The following is a 27,478-nucleotide window of genomic DNA, read 5'->3' as shown; positions in this document are numbered from 1 at the left end:
GCCGCTGCACGCCATGGCTGTCGCCTACCTGCTGGGCAACGGCTCCGCGCCGCTCCTCGCCGGCGCCCTGGAGGTCCCCTTCGTCACCAACACTTCTGCCACCGCTTGTCGCTCCGCCGCTTCGCTCTGCACGGCCGCGCCGCCCGGAGCTTGGGGCAACGCCTCGGCGGCAGCGGTGGGCTGGAACCGCTCCGAACCCTGCGGCGGCGCCAACGGGAGCGCGGGTGGCGGCGGACCCTGCGCGCCTACAGGCGGCGGCCCCTCCGTGGTCACGGCCATCGCCATCATGGCCCTTTATTCCGTGGTGTGCGTCGTGGGGCTCTTCGGCAACTTCTTGGTCATGTATGTCATCGTCAGGTGAGTGCCGCCCTGCCCCGCCCTGCCCTGCCCCGCAGCTCCCTCCGACGCCGCTGCCGTCGGGGCAAACGCTCCGCCGCGGGGAAGCAGGCCGTGGACTGGCGTCCCGACGGGGGATGCTGCGGTCAGTCTCCAGCTGGCGGCGCGCAAAAGGCCACACCGGGGGGTGCGGAGGGGTTCCTGCCGCCTCAGGGAAGGGGAGAAGTCTTTTGAGAAGGCGCCGGGGCGGGTGATAGGGGAAGAGGAACCTGAGGAGGTGCAGTAAAGGCTGGCGGAGCTGGGCAGACTGCCAGCGCCGCTGTGGGTCCGGGGGTGCTCTGCAGACCCTGCGCGCTGCAGCACCTCTACCAGCTGCTATGGCCAACGGGTCTGAATCCCGCACCTGTCCCCTGAGGAGGGAGGATTTAAAGGGAATTGCGCTGCAGCCTGGGAGCGTACCAGCTCGCACACGGACATCGGCGTACTTTCACGCGGCATTGCTCCCTCCTCTTCCAAACGGACATGCAACATATAAATGGCATCGCGTCCAAACGCTTCCCACTGGCCGGGTTTAGATCTCGTCTGCCTTAAGTCTTCATTTATATGTTTATATTCATATACGTTTGTATATGTATATATACATACACGTGCATCACTACGGCAGGATCACCGGCCGCTATCCGTAATCCTTGCTCCCCAGCTGTGCTGCACTTCGCTACTTTTTCCACACGCAAGACCATCCGGGCTTTTACGGGTCACCACAAGTGGGACTTTCACACCCAAGAAATCCCAGTGCCCGTAAATCTGTGGAAAAGGGGCGAGAACAGGATTCGGCTGACTGCTGTGCCCGCCGGGCAGCGGGCGGAGGCTTCGGCGGCGAAACACTGCCACCTCCCGGCAGCGGCGGGGCAGGACGCAACAAAGCAGAATTGACCGAGTTGCCCTTCCTTAGTGGCTGATCGTCGTTTCCAAAGTGAGCTCCCGGCAAGCTCTGCGTAGCCTGCGGGTTTTGCTGCAGGGTTTGCCCCTGCAGGGGCAGCTCAAGCATTTCCAGTTTCCCCACGTCTAGAAAGTGTCCCCTTTTCTTTTGAATGCAGTGTTTCCCAAGCAGTTCCTGTTGGGCATGGGTGCCACTGCAACAGGGAGCTGGTAGGCAGGAGCAGAGGCTGGCACTCAGCATCAATTGCAGGCCAGCCACACCAGAGTAGTTTCATGGTTGGTGTAGCCCAAACAGTGTGAGCTACAAAAAGCCAGAAGTGAGGGTAGAAGTAAAGTAGGGTGCTGTGGCTTGGTGGAGGTTGATTCTTTCATCATGCGTTGAGGATGTTACTGCAAAGCCTGTTCAGCTCTTAGAGCTAACCAGAATGCAAGTAACAGGAATCAGTGGTTCAAACTATAGCAGCTCAGAAGCCTGGTGAGTTTAACCATACTTCAGAGGCTGCGTTGTAGATGCACAGAGCTAGGGAGATTCTCTACTGCCCTCTGTTTTTTATTCAGTCTGAGCATAAGCTGTGAAGATACAGCTGCAGAACAGGGGCATGACTGCAATGGGCTGAGTAGCATTGAATGCATTCCTCTGGGAGAAAAACAGATACACAATGTAACAGAGCCAGGAGAGCTGTCAGCGCAGGAGCATGCCACAGGTTGTCCCTAGAATTGTGTATTTATAGTGGGTATAACCCAGTCTGGGTTCATATTTCTTACATTAATTAATTGAATTACACTTGCACCACAAAACCAAATTGCATAAGGCACTTGCATTTAGTTTTCTACCTAAAGAGAGCATTTTCCCACAAGATTGCATCTTAGGAACAAAAGCTGGAAGCACCAGGAGAAAGTAGAAACACATCTTCATTTTACAGAGGAAAACACAAAATGTAATGGTTTTGCAAAACCATACAGAAATTCTGTGGCACAGGCAGGACCAAACACAGGTGTCTTGTGCAAGAACAGCTTTTGATATGACAGAGCTCCTTCCAAATTAATATCATGCAGCTGTTTACCAGTTTGGGGTGAAGAAGAGTTTACATGTTAATGGTTGAATAAGGTTTTGTGGTTTAAGCAACATAAAAATTTATTTTTTTCCTGTACTTCTCTAGAGGTTTAGTATATCTGAGGAGCAATAGGGAACTTCTTGATTTATTTCCTATTGCAAGCCATACTGACATGACAGTATTCACAGTATGCATATATGAAATGGTGAATGCCTATGCTCACATTCTTGTATCCTGGGATCCACTTACAGGTAGGAAGTAAATCTTGTAACTGGATTGAATTTGGCATCATACCTAACTCCCCTTCTTTATCTACCTTTCATGCCACATCTGCTCAAGAAGAACAAACCACTGACATTTGTATTAATTTCAAGAAGAACTGAGCTTACTAGAAATGAGATCTTAAAGTTACATTGGTACCTAGTGTGCCTTGAAAATGCTAGGATTTGGGAGGTAGGTGATATTTGCGACTCTGTCCTTAAGAGTCCAGCCCCAGTGAAAGCAGTGTGCTGCATGCTAATATCTCATGCTTCTTTGGAAATATTTTTGTAATAATTATTATTCTTAGAAACATTATTATTCATAAAACTTTTCTGCATGAAGCAGAAACACAGGTTTGGAGCCAAAGCTGTGCAAGTGTTTGCCTGATGTGGAACTGTCCCTATCAGTCCACAGTGCCACCAATAAGGAGTTAGAAATGCATTGTAATTTTTGACATGAAAATCAGGCTCTTTATGCAAAGCAGATCCACGGGTTCCAGTTGATACCTAGTACTTTATAATTAAAGCATTCTCATCCACCCTCCTCATTCTCCCAAATGATTCCTGTTCAGCTATATACTTTCATCCCTGAATTAATATTTACATATTATATCTGTGGTGTGTGAGACTGAACTCCCTGTTGCTAACACTGAACCTTTTCCTTTGTCAAGTACAAAAAAATGCCTTCAGCAGTAATAGCCAGATGTCATACTGCCAGCCATGAATTTCCCATAATCTGAAAAACTATGTAGATAATTTTTATTATCTGTTTTCCTCATGTACTTCCTATAAGTGTAAATTACTGAGATGAAGACAGAGTTATTATGGCTATGTCAACAGCAAATGCTGCTTCTCACTGCTGCAGAGTACAAGAAGACAGTGTACAATTAGTACCATGTGGTATTGAATTAATTTACACAGTAATCTATAGTCTTTTCCAGCTTCTCATCAACTCAGTGGGATATTAGTCACACATTCGAACAGGAAGAAGAATATGCCCTGTGATTAAAGAAACATGCTGGAAGCTGTAATAGATCATAGATGAGAATCTTTTTTGCTTCGGTGGTATAGAAGAGAAGAGTAACTCTCTGAGGTCCTAGACCACCGTGATGCCAAGTACCCTGAGAGAACTGTAATTCCACCCACAGCTGCTTAAGTGACTTAAGTCAAGAGTGATTCCTTAATTGCTTTGCTATTAATTTTGACACATAGCATAAACAAAGGGGACTCAGGTTCTCCATGAGCCTTCACAGGAGGAAGGAAATGTCCTATTTCATTAGAGTAAATTATTACCCTTCTTAAAAAAAAATTAAAGCCAGGAAATAAGTTCTCTGTGAAACAAAGAGATTTCTGTCTTTCTCAAAATAGCCTCTTAATTGTGTTTTGAAAGAAAAGAAAAAGCTGTGGCTGAAGCGTCTGCTTAGGAAACACTGTATACAGTACTGAAAGCTCTGCTTACTTCAGCTCAGCTCAGTTGTACGTCAGGAAAATTCTTCTGGTAAGTAGAATGGAATTTGGGGTGAAATTGAATGGAATTTGGGGTAAAATTTCAATTGTAGAAAGAATTGATACCACCAAAAGAATAAATACTCTCCCACTTGTGCACAGAAAAGGGAAAGTGGAGGCTTTGGAAAGAGGTCATAACATATGAAGCAGAGAGAGTCTGTTTAGAGAAATGAACAGAAAATTATCATGTGCTTGGAACTGGCAGAAGAGAAGCAAGTTTTTATATAAAACAGTTTATTTTTTGTACGGGGACATGGAGCTATGAATGCAATGTGAAAGAAGGCCTACAGCATTTCTTGAAGAAGCATAGGCCAGGGAACTTAGAAACCAAGAAATACATAAAATTAATTCTTTTGTTTCCTGTCCACAGCTGTGTGAAATTCTCTGCATTTGGATGGCACTGTATGTGTGAATATGTTCCACCTCGTTGATAAGAGCTATAACTAAGGCCACAGTAGCCTTAAACAGTCATGTTGATTCTGAGTTTATATTACTCACCAGCACAAGTCAGTGAATATCGGGGGACAGAACTGAGGGAGAGAGGTTGGGCAGGAAGAGAACAGAAGCTGAATTGCTTGAGCAGCATAATGAGGGGGTCACCCTCAGCACCTGCATTACGGAAAGGCAGGTGTCCCTGTTTTCATACTGTTTCTGATAGAAATTTACCAGCCTCCACTAGTGGGTAAATGACTAGCAAACAGCACCCCTTCTTCCCCCATGATCAAGGAAATAGATAGAACATTATGTCTATCTTTATGTTATCTTTTTAAAAAACAATTAAATTGATATGAATGTGGTCAAAATTTGACCAAAAATAATTTAGCCTGAAATCCAGGGGCAAATCCTATCTCCTTGAGGAAGCAGAGGTGGCCGTAAAGGAGGGCAGACATCTCTGCTCTGCTAGAAGCTACCACTTGGCACTTCTGCACAGAAAACATCCCCTCACACTTTATTTCTCTTGAAAAAGCTGGTTTGATCCCACTGTATTTTTCCTGGAATTTTATTTTGGTAATGGCTTCCATGAAAAATAATGTTAAACACTTCCTGATTTATTTTTTACTATTTCCTTATAAAAATAAGTTAAATTATACCAACTTTTTGTGGCTTTAGTAGAAAGAAATTAGAAAATGTTGTAAGCACTATTGTTTATGTTATGTAATTGTTAGCAAGCTAATGACTCATGAGCTAATAAGCTAACAGTCATGAAATACTGCTCTGTTTCATTTTTATTTACAGTAATTTTTCAAATCATCAGAGCTTTTTATTCAACACTGTTGATAACCATTTATAAATTGTCTAGATCAAAAGGTGGCTTATTTACAAAAATCTCAAACAGCATGATGTAAGGCCATCATAGTCTAGCTTACTATCCTTGTTTCCAGCCATAGCCAGCAGCCAGTGTTAAGTAAAAGAGTGGAAATAATAGTGGCATCACTGTGTGAGAGTCCTTCTAAGAGTCTGCTAGCCAGCAGAGAGACTTTCTAAGCTGCAGTTTGCATCACCATTTATTCAGTGGTTTCTTGTGGACATTTGTACTGTGCAGTGGTCCCAAAAAAATCAGAATCAAAAATAAGGTTGGAAATAAAACATCACAAATATTACCACTTCTAAACAAAGCTAAGGAAACAAATGTTCCCTACAGCAGCATTTCCAGAATTCTGAAACAATTCTAAAGATTCTAAGCTGCTTACTTTTAAGCTTAGGTGTTCCAAGATGGAAGTTACAGAGATACTGATTTACAGGCATATTTTTTAAATTGTTTATTATGATTCCAAGTAAAAAGACATTTTGTCAGTCCTTGATGATCCTCTTCAAAATACAAATATACTCACGTGTTTTGAAAATGCAAACCCAGCTGTTTTTGGAGTGACTGTGGTTAGGCTGATCTCAACCTTCAATCTATAACCTTCTATGTCTTGTTTGATTTATAGCATGAAGTTTGGGTTTATGGTATTATAAGTGGGAGTGCAATCATTATCTTTCAAAGCCCCTGCTCTGTTCTGGAAGTTGGCCATTAATGTTGTTCAGTAGCAAGGTGTTCTACAGCTTAGCCCAGCTGTGTAGAGAAGCATTCTTTTCATCCATTTAATGTTAAACACTTCTAAAATTTGTTTATGTTGCCCTTTTAATTTGCATGATAAAAAAAAGGTAGAGATGACAGACGATAGCTAATCAAATAACTGCGAACATGAAATAGCATATTTTTTGCACCTTTTTCTTGAGAAGTGTTCAATTATCAGCTATAAGATCTTCTGTCTCAGATCAGGAGTAAAACTTCAAAACAAAAAAATGTGTAAAATGGAGCATCTCCTCCTTGTGTTGTATGGAGCAATCCCAGCTGAGAGATGTGTTTCCCCTAAGGGGAAACAGGGAGCAGAAGTTAATTTCCTCTTGTACAGTGCTAACCTCCAGCCCTGACATGTGCTGCCTCTATAGAAAAACCATCCAAGAAACAATTACCTAAATCCTTCTCATAAGATGATCATCTCAGTACCTCCCTCAGAGCTCCCATTTTGGACACAACCCTTGTCATGTGGAGTATACATACTACTGGCTTAATTTCATTTGTGGTGTGGAAGAGAGTAAAGTGAAAAAAGAACTCTGCAGTAGGAAAACAAAGTATTGGGGGAAAGAGATAGCAGCTGAAGCAGCTACAGTCCAGTAGTTATCTGGTCCATATTCAGCACATACATTCAAACTCTTAGAATATGGACATCCCCATGCCAGTGTGTGAGAAGGGAGGAGAAGGCTGCTTCAGCATAATGTATATGAAGGCCTTCCTGTGCTCCTGACAAAGGATGTCAAGTAACTATACCTAGTGCTTTCAGATCTAGTACATTCTCTTATTATGTCATGTGTAGACACCTGAAGTAATGCTGACATTTGTATGATTTTTCATCTCTCTAATTAAACCACTATCAATGGTCACAGTGTTGACTAGGTAGAGCCATGCTGGGAGTCAGAAGGCTTTAACAGGAGGAAACAACCACTGCCTCTGCCTTTCTTAATTGCACTGAAAACTTTCTTCCTTCACTTTTTGTTCATCTTTTACCTCCAAAGTCAGGATCAGCACAGGAAATGAATGTGCTGCAAATTGCACAATCTCATTTTAGCTAAGTGTGAACATTTTCTGCTGCAGTGTTGCGCCTGCTGGAGAGGATTTTTCAATTTGTTGTTTGTTGTTTTCCCTGAGGGCTTATTCTTTTTAAGTAGCATGCTTGTATATGATCTCTTCACAAGAACATAAATCAAAATGATGAGTAGATTGTTAACCACAGTATGGCACCTCCAATCTTAGTGGTCTGACTGCCTAATAACATGTAAGAGTTCTGCACAAATTTATTGGGCTTGTAGTCAGAGCTTGAATTTAATGGCTTAAGGCATAAGCATTCTGAAGTACTCACAAATAGACAAATCAAAGACTACATCTTCAAGCTGATTAAGTCATATGCTTCCCAGACAGGTAGGTTAGGCTCATCCAGACTATATATGACCTCAAAACTTTAATAGGTTTTGTGTCTGCCATAGCACATCACAACTGGGGCTAAGGTACAATACAGGTCTTTCACTCTATGGAGACCCACTCACACAAAGAAGAAAAAAAAGAGTATGATAGGTTGTCTGTAAGTTGTCTGTTATTTCAGACCCTTTAGCTCAGAGGTACTTTCCAGAACATGGCTAGCTGAGAGACTTCATTTTTGTGTCAAACATACTAATTGGATTGGCAGACAGAAGACATTTTTGAGGGTTTTACCAGACAGTTCTGAATATGACATGACCTTTAGTCAAAGTTTTAAGGGCTCAGTGAAAATTGAAAGTACCTAACAACTCAGGACAGCACACAAAAAACACCCTCTTCCGTACTGTTGTTGAGTTGCATATGCATGATGCACTGGAAGAGCCATGGAAATAAATGTTCATTTAAATTGGCTCACTAGGCATACTTCATGGTTTAATCTTTCCACCCAATGGAGACCTCTACTAATCCAACATATGCATATAATGATTCTTCATTTGTTTAACAAGTCATTTGTGCAAGAAGAACATGAATTCAAAATACTAACTTAATCTCCAGCCTCAACAAGAGTTAAGTCAGATTGTCTGTATGCCAGACCTAATTGCTGGCTGTTGTTTCTTTCAGCAGCCAAACCATTTGCATGAATGACTTCTTTCTGCAGTGAATCTCCTGTAATTATTTTTTTTCCATATATTTTTCATTGAACTTAAACATAAATCAATTGAAACAGTCTTTGTCTCCAAATCAGCATTCTGCAGACAAAAGCTTGCATGTCTTTTTATGCTGAAAGTTGTTATTACCAATCATTGTCCAGCCCATTTCCTAAGTGCAAAAGACTGTTTTGCTTTTCTCCTCATTGTTGTTACTCAGGTAGGAGCAGTTTTCAAATTCACTTGTAATGGTATGTATTACTATATACTCCTTGGTCTAAATGTGGCTTGCCTCTGTGGTTTCTTTGCACTGGCCTAGTGGTACAAAGGTGCTATAAAAGTCATCTGGTACAGAAAGTCTGAAGGTTCTGGAGGAGGTTATATTTGAACAATCCTCATGGATGTAAAACAGCTTGTCCAAGAAGCAACAGGAACAAGATCAGCTGCATAGCAGCTGTGTCTATTCAGCTTAGATCAAGTGCGATGCAAACAAAAAAATGGGGTTGTTTTGGTGTTTTTTAAAGAAAATATATAGTCTTAATATTATTTGTTCTTTACTTTTGAGCCATAGAGACTTAAAAGAATCTTAAATTTTTGTTGTCTTGCCCACCTCTCTCTTGTTGCATGGCTGAAGTAAAAGGCAAGATGATCATGACTCTTGCTCAATATGCTGTTATGCTTTGTGCAGTAAAGCTGAGGGTCTCTATAGGTTAGTTTGGTCAACTTTTTATTTGATTTGCAAACAAGTAGCCCATGGGCTGCTAGTTGAAGAGACATTTCAAGGCTTTCTATTTATTCTTGAATGCTAGGAAATTGGTGGCTATGAGAGTAGGATTCTTGTGGTTTTCTGTATTATTTTTCTCATTCTAAGTTTCTCAGTCCTAGTTGAGTGGATGTACAACTTGGATCTTGAAACTCAAGTATATTTTAAATCTTTGCCAGATAGAAGACAAGGCAAGGCTGAGTTTTATCTACAGGATTAGACAGACACTAGTGTTGTAATTCTAATCTATCATCTACTACTACCAACTTAAAAAATGCTTCATAAATATTAGATTAATATTTTATATCTGTGTTTATAGTGGAGGAGATAGAAAGGGCATAGGTAGTGAGGTATCAAGGCTATCAGGAAGGGTATTGAGATAAATATCAACACATTGGATCATGTAGCTCTAAATAATCTTTCATTGCAGAGATGTAAATATAATGTTGCTTGAAGCCAGCTTCTGTCTTCACTCTCAACCATGCACAGTCATGCAAAATTTGATAGTTAATGGTTTAGATGCTAAAATTTCAATGCAATATATCAGCATTCAGGTTTTCAAGAGATGCATGTACAGTTCTTTCTTTATGTGTCTGTTCATGTTTAGATTCTTTAGTGGCCTTGAATGAAAGTGTGAAAATGGTATTTGTTGAAAGATAATATTACTTTTGGTACTAGAAGTCATACAGTTATCCTATGATTTAATTACATATAAAAGCCTGTCCCTCTAAAGGTACAGAAATCTCATCACCTACACATCTGTCTGGATGGTGGAAATACTTGTGCTGCTTGTTGATACAGGCAGGCTGATACCTTAGCAAAAGATTCAATAACAGCTAAGATCAAGGCTTTGAAGAGCTCCATTTTGAGGGACTGTTATTTTTCATGTTGTTCAAATTGCTGCTAATCAATTGCTTCAGTATTTATTTCTTTGTACCAAAAAAAATACAATTCTGGAGACAGTGATAATCTACTTATTTAGAAAAATACATGTTTAGCAAAATGTACCTTTTGGAAATAAGCCCTTTGTAAAACCTTGACATAATACAGAGAAACATCCAAATCCCATGTAATTTTCTGAAAAGAATATTGTGAATTTCAGTAGGCTTTTGTTGATTGGGCAATTGTGGGGGTAAATACATTCTATCACCACAAAAGCTCTGCTTCCCTTCATTGTAAAACCAGCATGATTAGAAATGTAAGGATTACAGAGCACACCAAGCAAAATCCTTCATCAATAGCCTACAAGAGTCCATTAAACTATAAGTCCAAGAACTTTTAAGCTTAAACTGGAAACAAAATCAAGACAGAAAAACTGAAAAAAGTGTGCCATTTAAGTGGGATAAAGCCCATGCTGGTTCCAGTGGAGAAACTTTATTCCATTAATTCAGAGCTTTTCCTTACCCATGCGCTAGCATGCTAACCTGACAGTCAGTCACTTACTGGCTGGTGTATTTATAACCTATGATGGCAGCAGCACACCTAAACATGCTTTCTTGTCTGTCCGTAAGGATAGGGCAGTCACCTCAGGGCTGACTAGGCATCAGCAGCCTGGGGTGAAGCATACAGGATTCTCATCACCTTTTCTTGTCTGTGCAGAATTGAGAGCCACTTCCACTTTAGAATAGAATAGCATAGCACAGAATAGCAGCATAGCATAGCATAGCACAGCATAGAGTAGAATAGAATAGAATAGAATAGAGTAGAATAGAATAGAATAGACCAGCTTGGAAGAGACCTTCAAGATCACCGTGTCCAAGCTATTTACTGCTGTTGCTGCCTGAGTGGATCAGAGTGGAGAGTTGAGTGAAGGGGAAACTAATGTAGTTCAAGGGCCACTGTAACTCTATGCACCAGTACAGGTTAGGGGTTAACCTGCTGGAAAGCAGCTCTGTGGAGAAGAATCTGGGAGTCCCAATGAGCAAAAAATGAGCCAGCAGTGTGCTCTGGCCGAGAAGGTCAATGGTATCCTGGAGTGATTAGGAAGACTTTGAACAGCAGGTTGAGGGAGATTCACCTCTCATTCTGCCCTAGTGAGGCCCCATCTGGAGTATCATCTCCAGTTATGGACTCCCCAGTTCAAGACAGACAGACTGGATATTGTCCAATGAAGGACTACAAAGAAGATTTAGGGGACTGGAGCATCTGTCTTATGAGGAGAGGCTGAAAGACTTGGTGCTCTTCAGGCTAGAAAAAAACTGAGAGGAGATCTTACAAATGCTTATAAATATCTAGATGGTAGATGTCAAGAGGATGAGCCCAAGCTCTTGTCAGTGGTGCCCAGAGATAGGACAACAGGCAATGGGCACAGACTAGAACACAGGAGGTGTAAGGGTGATGAAGCACTGGAGCAGGCCTTCCAGTCAGGTTGTGTAGCCTCTTCCTGAAGACTTTCAAAACTCATTTGGACATGTTCCTGGGCAGCCTGCTCTAAGTGAACCCTCATTAGCGGGAAGGTTGGACTAGATCTCCAGAGGTCCCTTCCAACCCCTACCATTATGTGATTCTGTGACTGGAGCAAAATGTTTATGTCTACTCACAACATGTTCAAACCTCCACGTTAGCTCTCCAGGCATAACCTTAGCCAGGCCTTGGCTACACCTATGGAATAGACATTTATTTTTGATAAACAACGGGGGACATGGCAAAAAGAGGGCTTGGTATAACATTTTCGTTCTGCGTAATAGTAAGGTCAATATAAAAATATTGCTGTTTTCATTCTCTGCAAGATTCTCCAGTAAATTGCCCAGAAAACATTTTCTCCTGTTTTTACAGTTGGAGCTTATTGTGCATCTCTCCCACACTGCAAATGGGTACATTTTTTTCTAAATAATGGATGCTTGCTGCTTCTACCCCTTTCTAGCTGTTACAGTCTTGCTGGATAAATAGAGTGTTTCTGTAAGAAAAGTTTTTAGAGTACCTTCAGTATGTAGGTTTTACTTAAAACTTGGAAGTGTCATACTCAGGTCATACTTTCTTAAGACAGAAGTCAATGGATCTATTTGAAAATCTTTTTTAAATTACCTTTAGTTGAAATTTGAATTTTAATGGCTCCTTGGTGCTAGAAAATGAGAGAACAAAGCGCTAGATAGTTCTTCAGATGTTCGTTATAAAAGTTATCTAGATTCATTCAGCACTTTCTCAGACCCTAGGAAAAAAGTTCCATATGTATTTTTCCTACATAGCTCTGTTATCAGGTTGTTGGTATTTTTGCACTTGACTCATGGTCTAAAAAAATAAGTCAGAGAGAAAAAAAAATTCATGTATTTTACACTTTGTTGTCCCCAGCAGGTTTCCAGACAGATCTTTTCAAGTGAGCTATTCCTCTTGCAAATCACTTACTAAATTATAAAATGTTTAATCAAACACTGTTCTTGTTACTTTGCAGAAAGAGAAGGAGGTTTTATCAAAAGAACAAGCCACCAAAAGGCAGGCAGCCACAGTGCGCAGCAACCTCAGCAGCCATCAGGACAGCAAGATCAGGAATATTACATGGATTGAAACATCCGTTGTAGCATTGCAAAAGTATAGCATCCTCATAAAAATTGGATCTTAAGTGCTACTCAGCTGACACAGTAGACTTGAAACAGTGAAGAGCTCTTCAGAAGTTTGATGAAACCAAGGAGGATTTTCTAATCTTCCTTTAGCAATGCAAATACAAATTAAAATATAAAAAGCTCCCCCTGCTCAGCTGTGATTAAAGTGTGACATATTCAAAATTCAAGAAGTGTTAGCAGCACAAAGTTAGTAAGAAGAGGGTATAATGGAGGTTGAAGACTGCTCTGCCAAAATGAGCACAGTTGATCAGAGCAACCATTCCTACCTCAAGAAACAGGGCTGCAGCATCCACCTGAAGTGCCGGTTCGATTTATGCATTCCATGTGTATGGCTGATAGCATCTCTCTTCTCATTTAATTGAAAGAACATCTGTCCAGCTTATATTGGACACTAAGATTAGTGGTACAATGTAGTAACCATTGTTACAAATTCAATTTAGAGTTCCTGTAATTACAAACAAATAAGAAAGTCTAAAAGCCTGAATTTTTTAGACAATGGATTTGATAATTATATTCCTTTAGGTACTTAATCCCTGGGGAATTATGTCATTACTACTCCACAACCTGCAAATGAGTTCTCTGTTTCTAGAAACCATGTATCTGATACTTGACAGGAGCAGATACAGAAAATCTGTCCATTTGGTAGAATGTCTGATATGTACAAAATGTGATTATTTTTTTTCAGCTTCTCAATTCTTTAGCATCTATAATATTTCTTCTACATATATCCTTCTCTCTGCACAATTAATCTTTTGTATACCCTTTAGCTAATGTAAAAACTGTAGATAAACCATAGCAAAGTCATATGATTAAAAGCAGAAAATAGGATCTTTGGCAGTATCTAGCATATTGTTTCACAGAAGTTTCTTATAGATGGTGCACTAGCCTCAATTTTGTTTGACGTTGCCAGCTGTGGTCATTCACATGCTTTCCTGATTTTTTTCCTAGGTACACGAAAATGAAGACTGCCACCAATATCTATATTTTCAATCTTGCATTGGCAGATGCCCTAGCAACAAGTACTCTGCCATTCCAGAGTGTGAATTACTTGATGGGAACATGGCCATTTGGTACCATCCTGTGTAAGATTGTTATATCCATAGACTACTACAATATGTTCACCAGTATCTTTACGCTCTGCACCATGAGTGTGGATCGCTATGTAGCTGTGTGCCACCCAGTTAAAGCCCTTGATTTCCGTACCCCCAGAAATGCCAAAATTGTCAATGTCTGCAACTGGATTCTTTCTTCTGCCATTGGCCTGCCAGTTATGTTCATGGCAACTACTAAATACAGGCATGGTAAGTCTGTCTTCCATTGCTAAATCAACTATTTCAATGTTTAAACTGCTTTCTGCATTGTTTCACTTTATTGTAGAGGCATTAAATTATCATCTGACCTCCTGTCTGTATGAATAAGGTATCAGTGCAAATGGACCACTCCAACAATTTTGCATCTGGCTGTACTTGACTGGACACAGCACTGCACATAATCTGTCTTTTACAACAGGCAGCTTCAGCTACTTCAGTGCATTTGTGCAAGTCTCACTGCTCCACGCAGCTACTGTAGTGTTTGGAAAACTATCTGTGTGGCTGACTGTCTTCTGCTGTGAGGTGTTTATGCTCTGTCATACAGCACAGAAAGCTGTGCTTTACCCAGAATATTCCAAGTGAAGTTGGCAGTCACAGATAGTCTACACCTAGTCTGACAAGATGTGGTACAGAGCAGAAAGCATATTCTGGATCACTGGTGCTCAAAGACCTTCCATAAAGTGACAGCATCTCAATATAAATCCAAACCCTCCACTGCAGTTACCGAGTGTCATGTCACTGTCTTTCTCACTACAATGAAATGCTCAGACTCTCAGCAGGTACATCAGTTAAGCTGTCCTTCTTTTCACCATATTTTATGAGGAAAGTGAAAGTGAGTCAAAGTTTAAGCACTTACGACAATTCAGCTCTATTTGTCACCCAATGTATATGCAAATCCAAGCAATAAGAAGCAGAAAAGAACACCCTACTTCGTTCTTATTTTTCTAACTCATGCTTCATCCATGTTTTGCAGAACTGTGTACTATCAGTGTTTGTGCTGATGACAGGTTGCAGATGGCTTCCTTTTACCTGTTTACTTTGTAAATCTTCATATATTTTCCTATGATATTTAGCAAAAAAGAAAGGTTTAGAGAAAATCAAATTAAAAACTGACCTGCTTGCTCTTCTTTGCTTTTTTCCTTTTTCTCCAGGCTCTATTGACTGCACACTTACATTCTCCCACCCTGCATGGTACTGGGAGAACCTCCTGAAAATCTGTGTGTTCATCTTTGCCTTCATCATGCCAGTCCTGATCATTACTGTGTGCTATGGGCTGATGATTTTACGCCTGAAGAGTGTTCGCATGTTATCTGGCTCCAAAGAGAAGGACAGGAACCTGCGGAGAATCACTAGGATGGTTCTTGTAGTGGTGGCAGTGTTTATTGTCTGCTGGACTCCCATCCACATTTATGTGATTGTTAAAGCCCTGGTCAACATCCCTGAAACTACTTTCCAGACCGTCTCATGGCACTTCTGTATTGCTCTAGGGTACACAAATAGCTGTCTTAATCCAGTCCTTTATGCGTTTCTAGATGAGAATTTCAAAAGGTGTTTCAGAGAGTTCTGCATCCCCACTTCCTCAACCATTGAGCAGCAAAACTCCACTCGAGTCCGACAAAACACTCGTGACCATGCTTCCACTGCCAACACTGTGGACAGGACTAACCACCAGGTATGACTAGCAGTGGAGATGTCATCTCTGGATCCAGGCCTCCCGCTTGGAGATGACATGTATTCTGAAGTTACAGTGTATACTGATTTGTAGCGATTCGAAGGTCTAAACATGTTCAGGGTTATATTTGAAACTGGTATGTGCATACACAGAGCCCCCAGTCCTGCATGGTGCTAGTTCTCTCCTTGATGCTCAGAAGCTGAGGGCTTTGAAGGGTACTTTGCATGACTGGGTCCAACATGTATGCATTTACAAAGCATACAAAACTGTTTCATTAGCAGCATGTTTATAATAGGTGACTGCTTTAGAACTAGTTGGAGGTTAATCACAAATTTCTCTACTCATACTCTTTGTCCACTGATGGGAACATGAGTGGGACAGAATATAGATGTCTCCTTCTCTCATTGCAACAGTTAATAAAAAAAGAGAAGAAACTGCTCATACACTTCTGATTGATGTACAAAGATGGGATACCTAGCGTTGTTTGTCTTCAAAGATAGGCAAGAAGTAGACAAAGGCTTGTCTACGTGCAGTTCTTGTATCAAATAATTATCTGTGTTGGCTAAGGTGGGTCTTGAGATGTATATATTTCTATATATATAAAAATATATATATACATACATGTTAAGGATCACTGTGCCATTTTGCCATTTAAGGTATACCTTGCCCATACAGAAAAAAGCCTTTGATAAGTAGGGATTTTATGGCACAGCAAATACCAAGAGAATCAGATCTTTTTTTTTTTTAATGCGGTCTATTTTTGCTTAGTTTGTGCAAAAAAAGCTCTTTTTTTTCATGTTCAGCATCAGTGCTTCTGTGATTCCCTAGAATTCCCTATCTTCTTCTCTCAGTGATCAAGCAAAACAAGAAAGCAACTCGTAACATTCATGACAGTAACTCAACACTTCACAAGCACTAGAAAAAGCTTAAGTCATCTCTGCAATTCATTAAAAAGAGGAATATACGAATCTAGTTCATTCTTTACCGTATCACATTTTAGCAGTGTACTTAGGTTGCTTCTGCATCAGTTTCTCGCTGCTGCCACTCGAGCCACAAGCTAGCTGCCTCCTTCCTTGAGGCGCAGAAGTCAGTGACTTCTTGTGAAAGCAGTTGTACATATGCCACTCAGATGCTGCCAGAAATCCCAAATCTGAACATTACAATCCCCAAACAGGCAAAATAGAAACTGCACCAGAAAAGAGAGAGCAGGCTAAATGAAGAAGGGCTAAAGGGAGAGGCATTATTAAGCATCTGCAGTTAGTGGTGTCATTCACCGGCATCAGATTCACAGATGCCAAACTTGGACTGCAAAATCAGTTAGCACCTGCTCAGTCCTGTGCACACTTTGGTGGTGAAGTAGAACTGCCAAACCTGGCATAGGCATGCACCTATACATACATATGAATGTATATACATGTAGTATCTACTAGATGTAGTGAAAATTTATTAGACAGATTCAGCTGTTAATAATATATTTGTAAGCCTTGGTGGAGTCAGTTTTGTGCATGTGTCTGACAACAGCATTGTATCCGTATCTAGTACAATTCCCACTGTTTACAATGCGGTGTGCATGCACATATTTTCTACATTTCATTATGAATCTTTGTATTATTTTTAAGGAGACCTATAGCTTTTTTAACTTCTATCCTTTGCAAAGATTCAAGTCAAACTGCCCAGAGTCTGTGTGAAATTGAGTCTATTTCCCTGAGCATGGAGCAAACACAGAGCAGAATATGATCCTTCCCTAAAAGATCTTTCAACTTACACTGACAAGGGAGAGAGCCAGCTGAGGCAGGAATGAATCAAGCAAGTGAGCATTTTAATGGCAGTAAGGAGGATGCTAGTCTCATGGCTATGTTCATTCATGTTGGTGGTTGGTTGTTGGGGTTTTTTCTGGTTGGTTTGTTGGTTGGTTGATTTGGTTTGGTTTTTTTCCCATTTAGGGAATAGTGATGAAATTATTAGTTAAGAAGAAAGAAAGCACATGTAAAGAAGTGGAAGGAAAGAGATGTGAGGGGAAGACTCTAGAGGTGTAAGGTGAACATCAGGAATGAGGTCCAAGTGAGGCAGTAAGGAAGGACACCAAAGCAAAGAGGCAATATGCATGGAACAAAAAAGGTCCATGTAGATCTATAAGTCGTTTGACTACCCAGCTTTGACTACTTTGGTATTTTTTTTCTAGGAACTAGCCATTGGTTCTCCTCTTCATAGATGTGTGGATAGTTCCTTTTTCATGGTCTGGAAAGAACTTGGAAGTGGCTGTAAATGGGCTACATTTCACTTACCTCACCATCATCCCTACGGTCCTTGCTTTGGCAGCTGCTGCCACTGGTTCATTCCTGCCATCTGTTCTTGCTGGATGCAGATCTGAGCCTTCTCACTGCTGCAGTCCCTGGAGTACAGCACATCAGCTATTGGGTGCTGTATTTCTCACTTTCCACATTCACAACAAGCCATGTTCAAACCTCAATATTAAACTTGATTGATTTTTTTTTTCTTCCAGCAAACGTTTCTGTAAGAAACAATATTTTTGTTGTCTGCTACTATCAGAATGACAGACAAGGTTGTGGGATTAATCTATACTAAAAAGATTCTCTGGAACAATACTTGCAAGTGTAACATCTAATCATTTTTTTTAATTACTACTATTATATTTTACATAGAGAAAACCTTAGGGTAAATCTAGCTTTTGTCCTGAGAGAAAAAAATGTATATATTATCCCTCAAACCAACCACTGTTTGCTTACAGTAAGATCTTGTGAATTCTGTTGGCAGGGCATTCTTTTCACAGGCAAGTGTGTTCTGTACAAGAAAGTTGAGCTGGTGTTGATATAAGTATACTAACAAGCCCTTGTTTAGACAAAGCCTTGGAGAGCATTTGATACAAATCCTAATTGCAAGGCTGTGTAGTCCTCATGCACACGCCACATCATTTGCAAAGTTGCTTTTTTGCCAAGTGAGAATTCTTCAATCCTGCTAAAGTTTATGAGAAATGCAAGCGCTCGATCCCTCAACATCTTAGGGTCGCACACACTTAAGGCACTTGAAAATAAGCATTTAGTGGTAGAAGGAACAGCTGTGTTTTCTATCACTGCAAAAGCAGTAACAGGAAGCAGCATAAATATTTGTATTGTTCTGCATTGATACTGGACATTGGCCTACTCTAAAAGGCTTTTTGACATTACTAAAAAGATCTAGATTAAGAGTTTGATTTTTTGTTTTATTTGCGTGGGTTATGTTTGTTCTAAAGTGAGTTTAAAGGATTTTCTCACTTTAATTTTCAGAGTTGTATGCAATCTTTTAAATGTGTACTACTCTGTCCCATTGAGGCCACATCTGGAATATTGTGTGCATTTCTGGGCCCCTCAGTTCCAGGACAGGGAACTGCTTGGAAGAGTTCAGCACAGATGATTAAGGGAATGGAACATCTTCCTTAAGAGGAGAGACTGAGGGAGCTGGGGCTCTTTAGTTTGGAGAAAAGGAGACTAAGGGGTGAACACTTCAATGTTTATAAATGTGTAAAGGGTGAGTGCCAAGAGAATGGAAGCAGGCTCTTCTCGGTGATGCCCAATGACAGGACAAGGGGCAATAGGTAAAAGTTGAGGCATAGGAAATTCCATGTAAACATGAAAAAAAAAATTTAATGTGAGGGTGATGGAACACTGGAACAGGCTGCCCAGGAGATTTGTGGAGTCTCCCTCTCTGGAGATACTCAAACCCCACCTAGATGCATTCCTGTGTGATCTAGTGTAGGTGATCCTGCTCTGGCAGGGGAGTTGGACTAGATGGACTTTCAAGGTGCCTTCCAGCCCCTAACATTCTGTGACTCTGATTCTGTGATTTGCCTGAAGAGTTTAAAGGAGAGTAGGAGTGATGGAATCCTGGGGAAATTGCTTGCAAAGCAAAACTGCTTCAAAGTTGCTTTGAACTTTTTTCTGTATGACCCTGTATTGGTAGACAACAGTAATGACCAAATACCAGCAGAGGGGTTTTTTTCAATACATTTGAGAAATTTAGTTTGATTCAGTCAGTTTCTTAGTGACCCAGTTCATTTTTTATAGTAGCCTCACCTAACTGTACCCAAGCAACTAAGCAAATTATATATAGACATATTTTCAGGACTATTTAGCCATTCTATGTAAATGTTTTCCAAATTTTTAGCTTTTGGTGTTTTCTCCTTAACCACTGAAGTGCATAAATGCCATAACAGAAGCTGCAAATCCTCCTTGTATGTTGAAAATGAGGTCTCAGATATTTTCAGGAACCACAAGCTCTGGTATTTGTGCTCAGCCCTGAAAGCTTTGCCCTTCTTTCCTGGTCTGGCCACCACATACAGAAATAAAAAGGATATTAGATTAAAGAAGAACTTTTTTAAGTTGAAACATGGAAAAATTGAAAGCCAGTTTCACTTCAATTAAATAAATTAAGATAGTATTTTCTTATATTTTAATTTTCCCATTCCTGTATGACAGATTGCAAACATGGGGAATGGTGGCGAGTCCTATGCAGAAACATGACAAAGGCTGGGCAGATTCCAAACCTTGGAAGATTCACATCTACCTGTACTGAGAATGGCCTTTCCATGTAATATTAGAAAATGGGCATATCTTCTCTGTAAATAATAGCATATTTCAGTAATAAAGTTTTGATTTCAGGAAAAGTTCATTAGTAAAAAAAAAAAATAACAAATGCTTCTCTTTTATCTAATTCATAAAGGTAAGTGAATATGGACTTCCAAATTAATTTCTGAATCTAGACTTCTCCAAAGGACAGGGATTTTTCACATTTAGGATCAGGTCAGTTTCTGGCTGAAAGGAGATGAGAAATATTCCCGATACAGAACAAAGGTGGTCCCTAAGTACATCGTGTTTAATTAGAGAAACATTTGAGTTGTTTTCTGGCCTTGGAAAAATTTGTCTCCAAATCAGAAGTCCTGACAGCCTCCACTCTTGCTGTACATACTTGGAAATCAAGCCAGTTAGAAAATACACTTGTCTTCTCCCTGCCCCAAAATCCTCATCTATTTGTTACTGCTTTGAGAAGAGCAAGTTCCCTCTCTTGTCTTGATCAGGTTTCATCTGATCAGGCATTCTATTTTCCATATGGTAAATCCTTTATTTGCGGTGTCACCTACCCTGTTTACAACAGGTTCTAACACTGCAGGACAGTATTTGCAGGGCAGTAAAAAGGGCTGCAAGACTTTCAGGACACACTGGAGTAAGCAGATTTTCTTTGAAAGTCAGACGTGAAGCTTTCCTATGATCATTTCCTCTGCCTTTGTGGCTTCATGTGAAAGGTGCAGCCTTACCTTGCTCTGGGCTGCACATTTAATTCTATCCTATCCTGTTCTGGTCTGTATGGAGGACAGTAGCTGCAAATGAGAAGTGAAGTCCCCATTTAAAAAAAATAACCACCACATATGCAAACATATATACAAATTTGTGGGTGGGAAGAAATCAAATAATTGTTCATTGTGTTTGCAATTTCTTTCCTTTCAGTTGGAACTTCAGGAAGCTGAAACCACTCCACTGCCGTGACAGGGTCTCCTGCTGCATAGCTCTCAAAGCAACTGTGCACCAGTGCCACAGTGCGTCTGGGCAGTGTGCTATGGGAATGTGTAGGATACATTTTCCCTCCAAAATACACAGAGGAAAGTGCCTACTTTTCCAGTCCGTAAAAATTGCTTCTGCAGCACTTCTCCATTGCATACAACAGAAGCATGAAACTTAACAGCAAGCAGAGCCAAAAGATATGGGCACTTACTAAGCTCCAGTGTTCAAAACAGTCATGTTTCAGTAAGGAATATGTGCACTAATCTTAAACATAGCTGCTGTTCCTGTAACAATCTGACATGATCTTGACAAGTTACAGTGGTGTTGAAACAGGTTGAAACAAAAATTGAAAGACTAGACAACTATAGTTTGAAAAATAGAGGTGAGCTTTTAATGATGGGAAATCAAGTTGTAATACTGTTGAGTACTCTTAAAATTTATTTGTAGATGTTTTCTGTGCAGGCTGGTGTTGTGTTAAGTTTCACAAGATGATCTGGAGCAAGACCCTTGCAGTTCAAGAGGTCTTCTCTTACAAGAACTGTCTGTTCCACAGTTTCAAAGGGAAAACTTAACAGAGAAAACCCTCCAACCTTCACTTTCTGCTATTGTTTCTTAACATTAAAAAGAGACTTTAAAAGCAAAACAATGAGATCACTTCTTCTAAAAGAGGTGAGTATATGAAAGTGTTCCATGTGGTTACTGGTTATCAAATGATTCCCCAGAACAGTACAGACTGTATTCAACGTAAATTCCCATGTATGTAAACATGTAGCTATAAGCCCGTCAAAGCTGGCGTGGGCTGATGATGGCTTCTCTTTCAAGTAGTTTCTTAAGTTTCATCTGCCCTGTCAGCAAAATTTTGAATTTGTAAGTCACAGACAATCCCTGTGCGAAGTTCTTGGAGTAGTTAATCCAGTAGACCGTTAAAAAAAAAAAGTCACCTTTTGCTAGACATTTTTTCTAATTTCTTTCACCCAATAAGGTTAACAGGAACCTAGAACATGTTTGTTTTTCTAACTAATACAATACTGTCTTCATCTCCCTTTTTGTATTAACTGCTAAAACACATGAAGGGTTCTGAAAGAACCATTGTACTGAAGTAAATGCCATCTTAGCTGTTTTCTAGTGTGGAAAGATAGAAATACCTGTGTAGATAATCTGTGGTGCAATTGTATTTTCTAGCCCTTATTTGTTACTTGCTTTGTAAATAAATCATCGATAGTTAACCAGGAGAAAATGTACTTTGATGAATTTAAGTGTATTCTATAATAGAACTATATAGAGAAGGTTTGTTTGGGGTTTTCTTCTTTTTATTTCTGCAGGCAAAATACATTTTTATTTTCAGTGTTTGAATCGATGTAACAATGTGCTTTTAATGTGAAATTGTTTGTCTCTGCCATGGACTGCATAATAAAGACTGAAGGCCAAATATTTGCAAGTTGTAAATTAAAGTAATATTTGAGTTTCATCGCTTATGTTGCAGCTTAATATATGTTTATGTATGTATTTTTTTATATACATATTTTATATATATTTCTATAGTAAAATATATATATATTATTTTTTTCCATTTTCTGTTGAAAATTCCATTTTTCTGTCATAAGGATTTCACATTTAATTTTGGTTTAGTTAGCAGGATCTCCTCATGGGTTGGACGCGATGATCTTGAAGGTCTCTTCCAACCTGGTTTATTCTATGTATGTATTCTATGTATAAGTCATCACCATTCTAAGAGGTTTTACATCTCACTTTTAAGTGGCATAAGATAGGCACTCAGGAAAATCTGGCACATTATTTTGCACTACACAGGTGTGTTATTTGGAGAACCAGAAGAATATAGAACACACCAGAAAGGCACATGAATAATCATGCAACATTATTAAGATGCAGTAGTCTGCCATGCTCACATACAGCAACCTCACAAAACTGAAGTACATGGAGTGGCTATTTGAAAAGTCTTAACTGAAGAAATATTTCATTAAAGTCATAGTTTCATGATTAGTCAGAAGTTGATCAGCTTAAACAGAAATTACAAAATTAATGCAAACCTTCGTTTCTTTTGTATTTAGAATGGAATGAAGCTCACAGCCAAAATTACTATGATTTATCAACAGTCTAATAATGTTAGAGATTTTTTGGTTTCTACAGTCCAATAATTAATTGAGTGACATAACAGTAAATCTTTTAAACAGTACTAATGTCGTTAAAGTCTTGATGGCCTAAGGATATGAGCAACCAAATTTTATTACCAGAACATTAGTAAAAATAAGTCAAGTTCCTTGTTTTCCCAGAAGGCTTGAATGTTCATTGATAGTGCTTTGCAGCAAGTGGCATGTTATTACACAACTCCTCTATCTGCATTGTAAGCCTTTAATAAAAATGTTTGTTTCTTGTATATTTGCCACATACTGTTGATCAACATGCTATGCCATAAATTAATAGCTTAGCTTTGAAAAGTGCCATGCAGTCCACTGATGCCAACACAACCGGCTCAAAGGCTCTCGGATTAATTACCTGACTGCTTTATAGACTGTTTTATATCTTTTGTTTTTAAAAAATGGAAAAATACCAATAGTTCTTTATTTTTAAAAGTTAATTGATTTTGATTCAAACCACACACATCTCTCCTGTGCTGAGAGCTCTCTGTAGGGGAGCCTACAGTGAGCTACAGCCTAGAGTCTGGTTCCAGCAACAGAAAGACACGGTGAGCAGAGGGAAATTCTCCTTTTCCAACTTTTGGCCAATAAAGGCTTCCCAGGCTCTTTCCTATTAAATTAATCAGCCTGGGCACATGCCTAGACACTGGAATAAGCTTGCTTGTACTGCTAAACCCAGAGGCAGGGTATCATAGAATCATCACAGAATGGCCTAGGCTGGAAAAGACCTTTAGAGATCATCTAATCCAACTTCCCTGCCATGGGCAGAGATGCCTCTCACCTAGACCAGGTAGCTCAAGGCCCCATTCAATCTGGCCTTGAACATCGCCAGGGAAGGGGAATCCAAAACCTGTCTGGACAATCCATTCTAGAGTCTCACCACCTTTGTAGTGAAGAATTTCTTCCTAACATCCAGTTATTGTAAATAACTCTTTTTATAATTGTGTTACTTTATGCCCCTCTTACATTAAATGTGTGACAGAACAGCAACTTTCTGGGGCATGACTGGAAGCCTCCCGTTTATTATTTATGCCTACTGTTTCTTGACTTTCATTTGGTTGTTAATTCATGAAGGATTTTTCCCTCTATATCATTATACTTTGGTTTCTTTAAGAGCTTTTGGTGTAAGGAACAGCACCCAACAGGTTTTTCAGAACAGATGCACACTGCTGGATTACTTTTTTCACCATGCTTCTCAGCTCCTCCAATGAATTCTGAAATGGTGGGTCAGGTCCTCATTCTGTTACCTTGCCCTCTATATCCATCCTGATCTTCCATCTGCCTGGCTTACTGAAAAATTAGAATTGCTCACCAGTCATTCCCCTTTCCTCAGGCTCTTGTTTAAAAAAAACAATTATGAGATTCCCAAGTGTCATGTATTATTTTATTTCTAAAGTAATTTTTAATGTGCATAAGACAACACAACAGCTCAGTTCTTTTAGAACCCTTGAGTGAGTAACATCTGGCTCTTACTATTTGATCTAATTAGAAAAACTGACTTATTCTAAGCCACTTCAACAGGCACTTCATTTTGAGAAACCACTTCAGGCTTCTCTATGGAGGATGCAACATGGAGACTCTCCTAACTTCCTCTGTAATAACTCTCATGTGAAGGATTGACACTTTCATTTTCCATCCTGTCTTTTATTTCCCACATATTTATTGGACCCTTGGCAGCCTACATTTACTCTAGGTCTGAATATTGTTTTATATTACCAACATATAATGGGAGTAACCAAAAAAGCTAAATCTATTGCAAAAAAAGCTAACTGATCTACGATCACTGCATCATTTAGAGAAATAGCACAAGTAGAGAAGTAACAATATACCCAGAGTTCCCTTCAAAACACCATTTCTCTGATTCTGTGATTGCATAATACAGCACAAAGGCCTCTCTGAAGCTTTGGATATAGAAGTAAGCAAATGTGCTAGCTTAATGGCCTAGCTTTATGTCCATTCTGCACCCACATTTCTCTGTGAATAGACGTGAGGTGCCCCAAATCTGCTCTCAGCCATTCCCAGCCTGCATAAGCCCCTAGAGAAGCATAAGCCTCCAGAGAAGCATAACAACACAAAGCAAGGTAATGCAAAACCACATAGATCACAAAGTTTGTTTGTTTCATAAACACCATCTAACCAGAAAATAAGTGAGCATAGAGACATAGCAAACCATGTGTTTGTGTCAAGAAAGGATGAGGAGGTAACATGAGAAAAATCACAGTAGGTTCAGTTTCCAAACAGTTTTATATGTAGTTGGCAGCTGCAACAGGTCAGCCCTCTGGGCTTCAGCAGTGGAGCATGGTCTGAACCATGATGCCACTTTGGTCAGCACTGACAATTCATACTCTCCAGCCTGAAATCTTCCAATTTTGTTGCTTTGGAAGAGTTGAAACCCTGCATAGGAGTTTACATCTTCACATACCCACTATGTGAGTTTACATCTTGCCTGAGGCATTGTCTACCACCAGGACAGGAGGCAGTGATAAAGTCTTTTTATGAACCAAGAGAAGTTACACAGACACTGTGCAGCTCCCAGGACAACACAGTTGACCTCTGGGATGTAAAGCTATCTGCAGTCTCCTGAAGTCCCACATTAAAGTGACTCATCAGGTTAAGGACAGGATATAGTGTTTTCTTCAGATGAGGATCTTCACAACCATTTCATGCTCCTGCTCTCTCAAAATTTGCCAGAAGGATCAGCACAATAGCTACACACAAACCTGTACTCAGTTTTTAATGTTGCATCAAATTCATTCCATTGCACCAAACTTACCTTTAGTGTTAGCTGAAGAAAGAAGATTTTTTTAACTCATTGGACAATTCAGCAAAAGCTTTGGAGGGATTTTGTAATACCAGGCTAAATCTGTAAGTGAAGTATTAGTGAGGAATATAAAAGTAGTACAGCTAGTGATGAATGACAGATATTTATTGTATATTACTCCCACTAGTCACTTCTAATTCAATAGCCATTTCTGGGGTACATATAAATTTGTGCATACCCACGGATTCACAGCTTAATGTACTCAGAATTTTTTTGCTTCATAACACCTTTTAGATAGCATTTTATTTCACTGTTCTTTTCATCATAAACTTAGAGGAAAAAAGTCATGCTTCTCTTTCATTGTTATCTCTGTGAAAAGCCCAGCAACAGGCATCAAATACATTAATAGAAACTATGCATTTGAAATGAACAATCCTTTCTAGAAAGAAATAGGACTGGAAAGAAAAGCGTTACACAATAAGAAGATTGCTGCTGTGCTGGGGAAGAAGCAGCAGCAGGTTCACTGAGCTTATACCAGTTAGGAGGTAATACAGCAATGCAGAGGCGGTCAAGTTAAAGGGGAAGGGGTGAGGGAGCGGCATGAGGAAGTCTTAGTAAAATAGGCTGTGGAGATAACACACCTGTGTGACATTTAAAACTTACTCCAGTATAGGTAATCCTGATTTCACTCCATTTTCTTGCATAATAGATTTACGTATACTGCTCTGTCTGGTTTGTTTTTCTCACTCCTAGACTGTATTTTATTGTGGATATATGGTTGTCAGAGATTCGTTGAAGTTCTGCTGTGGTTACATAAAATCTGCTGCTACTAGTGACTGGCATTAGTAATTTAAAACCAAAACACTAAATTTTCTTTCAGATGGTGTTTTGCTTATGCCTTGCAGACAAATTCACCAATCCAGATCTTTGAAGGCCAAAATCAAATACCGTAACCTTTTATACAGACTCTGCAGAAAACCATTCTGCTAGTCTTTTGCCAAGTCTGAATAACCCCACAGCATGATGTGCTATCATTAGGAGCTTCATCTGAACAGAGATGAGGTTCAGCCTCATTAGGTACTGCTGCAAAATCTTTCTACTTCTCTGGATATATTAAATAAAGCACTTTGTACTTCCCCCCTATAAGACATGGTCTTCAAATTTCCATTCATTGTGTATCACTGCCAACTAGCCTGCTAATAGCTGTGTGTCTGTGCTGGTGTAGAAATGAGATCAGTGCCTAATGTTTCAAATGCATGACAATTCAGAAATGTATTCATACAATTGTCCCTATCCTTCCTGCAAAAATACATATTTATGCAGGAGCATATTCATATAAAGGTTATAAACTCCACGGGCCTTATTCACTTTATTCAGGATCATACCAAGAGCGCTTACTCATTTAACTCTTTGCTTTTATCTACAAATGTGTCATATTTACTTTATTTCAGCAGTATTTTTGTTCCCAGATATGTGATTTTGTATCTGCCTTTATTAAGACATGCAAGGTGCAAATGATTCTCCCTTAGCAAAACTCAGCCATCAAAAGTCAATAAAATAATGAGCAAATGTACATTTGAACATGAAACTGAAGAAAACCCTGCAATCTCCCAAAAAAGAACTTGAGAAAATGAAGTAGTGATTTTATTTTTTTTTTGTCATC

At 39.8% G+C, this 27,478-nt stretch overlaps 1 protein-coding gene across 1 annotated transcript; it reads left to right on the top strand.

Moving 5' to 3' along the window:
* The first annotated feature begins 13 nt into the window (after nucleotides 1-13).
* On the top strand, nucleotides 14-21,659 carry OPRM1 (opioid receptor mu 1). Its single transcript, XM_054162700.1, has 4 exons — nucleotides 14-357; nucleotides 13,532-13,884; nucleotides 14,826-15,346; nucleotides 20,845-21,659. Exons 1-4 carry the CDS (start codon nucleotides 14-16, stop codon nucleotides 20,881-20,883), a joined length of 1,257 nt encoding a protein of 418 aa, XP_054018675.1. The 3' UTR covers nucleotides 20,884-21,659.
* Nucleotides 21,660-27,478: the final 5,819 nt, after the last annotated feature.

The sequence above is a fragment of the Dryobates pubescens genome, chromosome 6 (assembly GCF_014839835.1).
Source record: "Dryobates pubescens isolate bDryPub1 chromosome 6, bDryPub1.pri, whole genome shotgun sequence".
NCBI classification, from domain to species: domain Eukaryota; kingdom Metazoa; phylum Chordata; class Aves; order Piciformes; family Picidae; genus Dryobates; species Dryobates pubescens.
The sequence above is the reverse complement of the archived record's forward strand: the minus strand, read 5'-3'. Positions and strand labels throughout refer to the sequence as shown.

What these genes read in the sequence shown, in the direction of transcription:
- OPRM1 (XM_054162700.1), top strand. Translation starts at nt 14, where the DNA reads ATGGCTGTCGCCTACCTGCTGGGCAACGGCTCCGCGCCGCTCCTCGCC. An exon ending in AACTACTAAATACAGGCATG is followed by an intron (nt 13,885 to 14,825) that starts GTAAGTCTGTCT and finishes CTTTTTCTCCAG; the next exon opens with GCTCTATTGACTGCACACTT. An exon ending in TGGACAGGACTAACCACCAG is followed by an intron (nt 15,347 to 20,844) that starts GTATGACTAGCA and finishes CTTTCCTTTCAG; the next exon opens with TTGGAACTTCAGGAAGCTGA.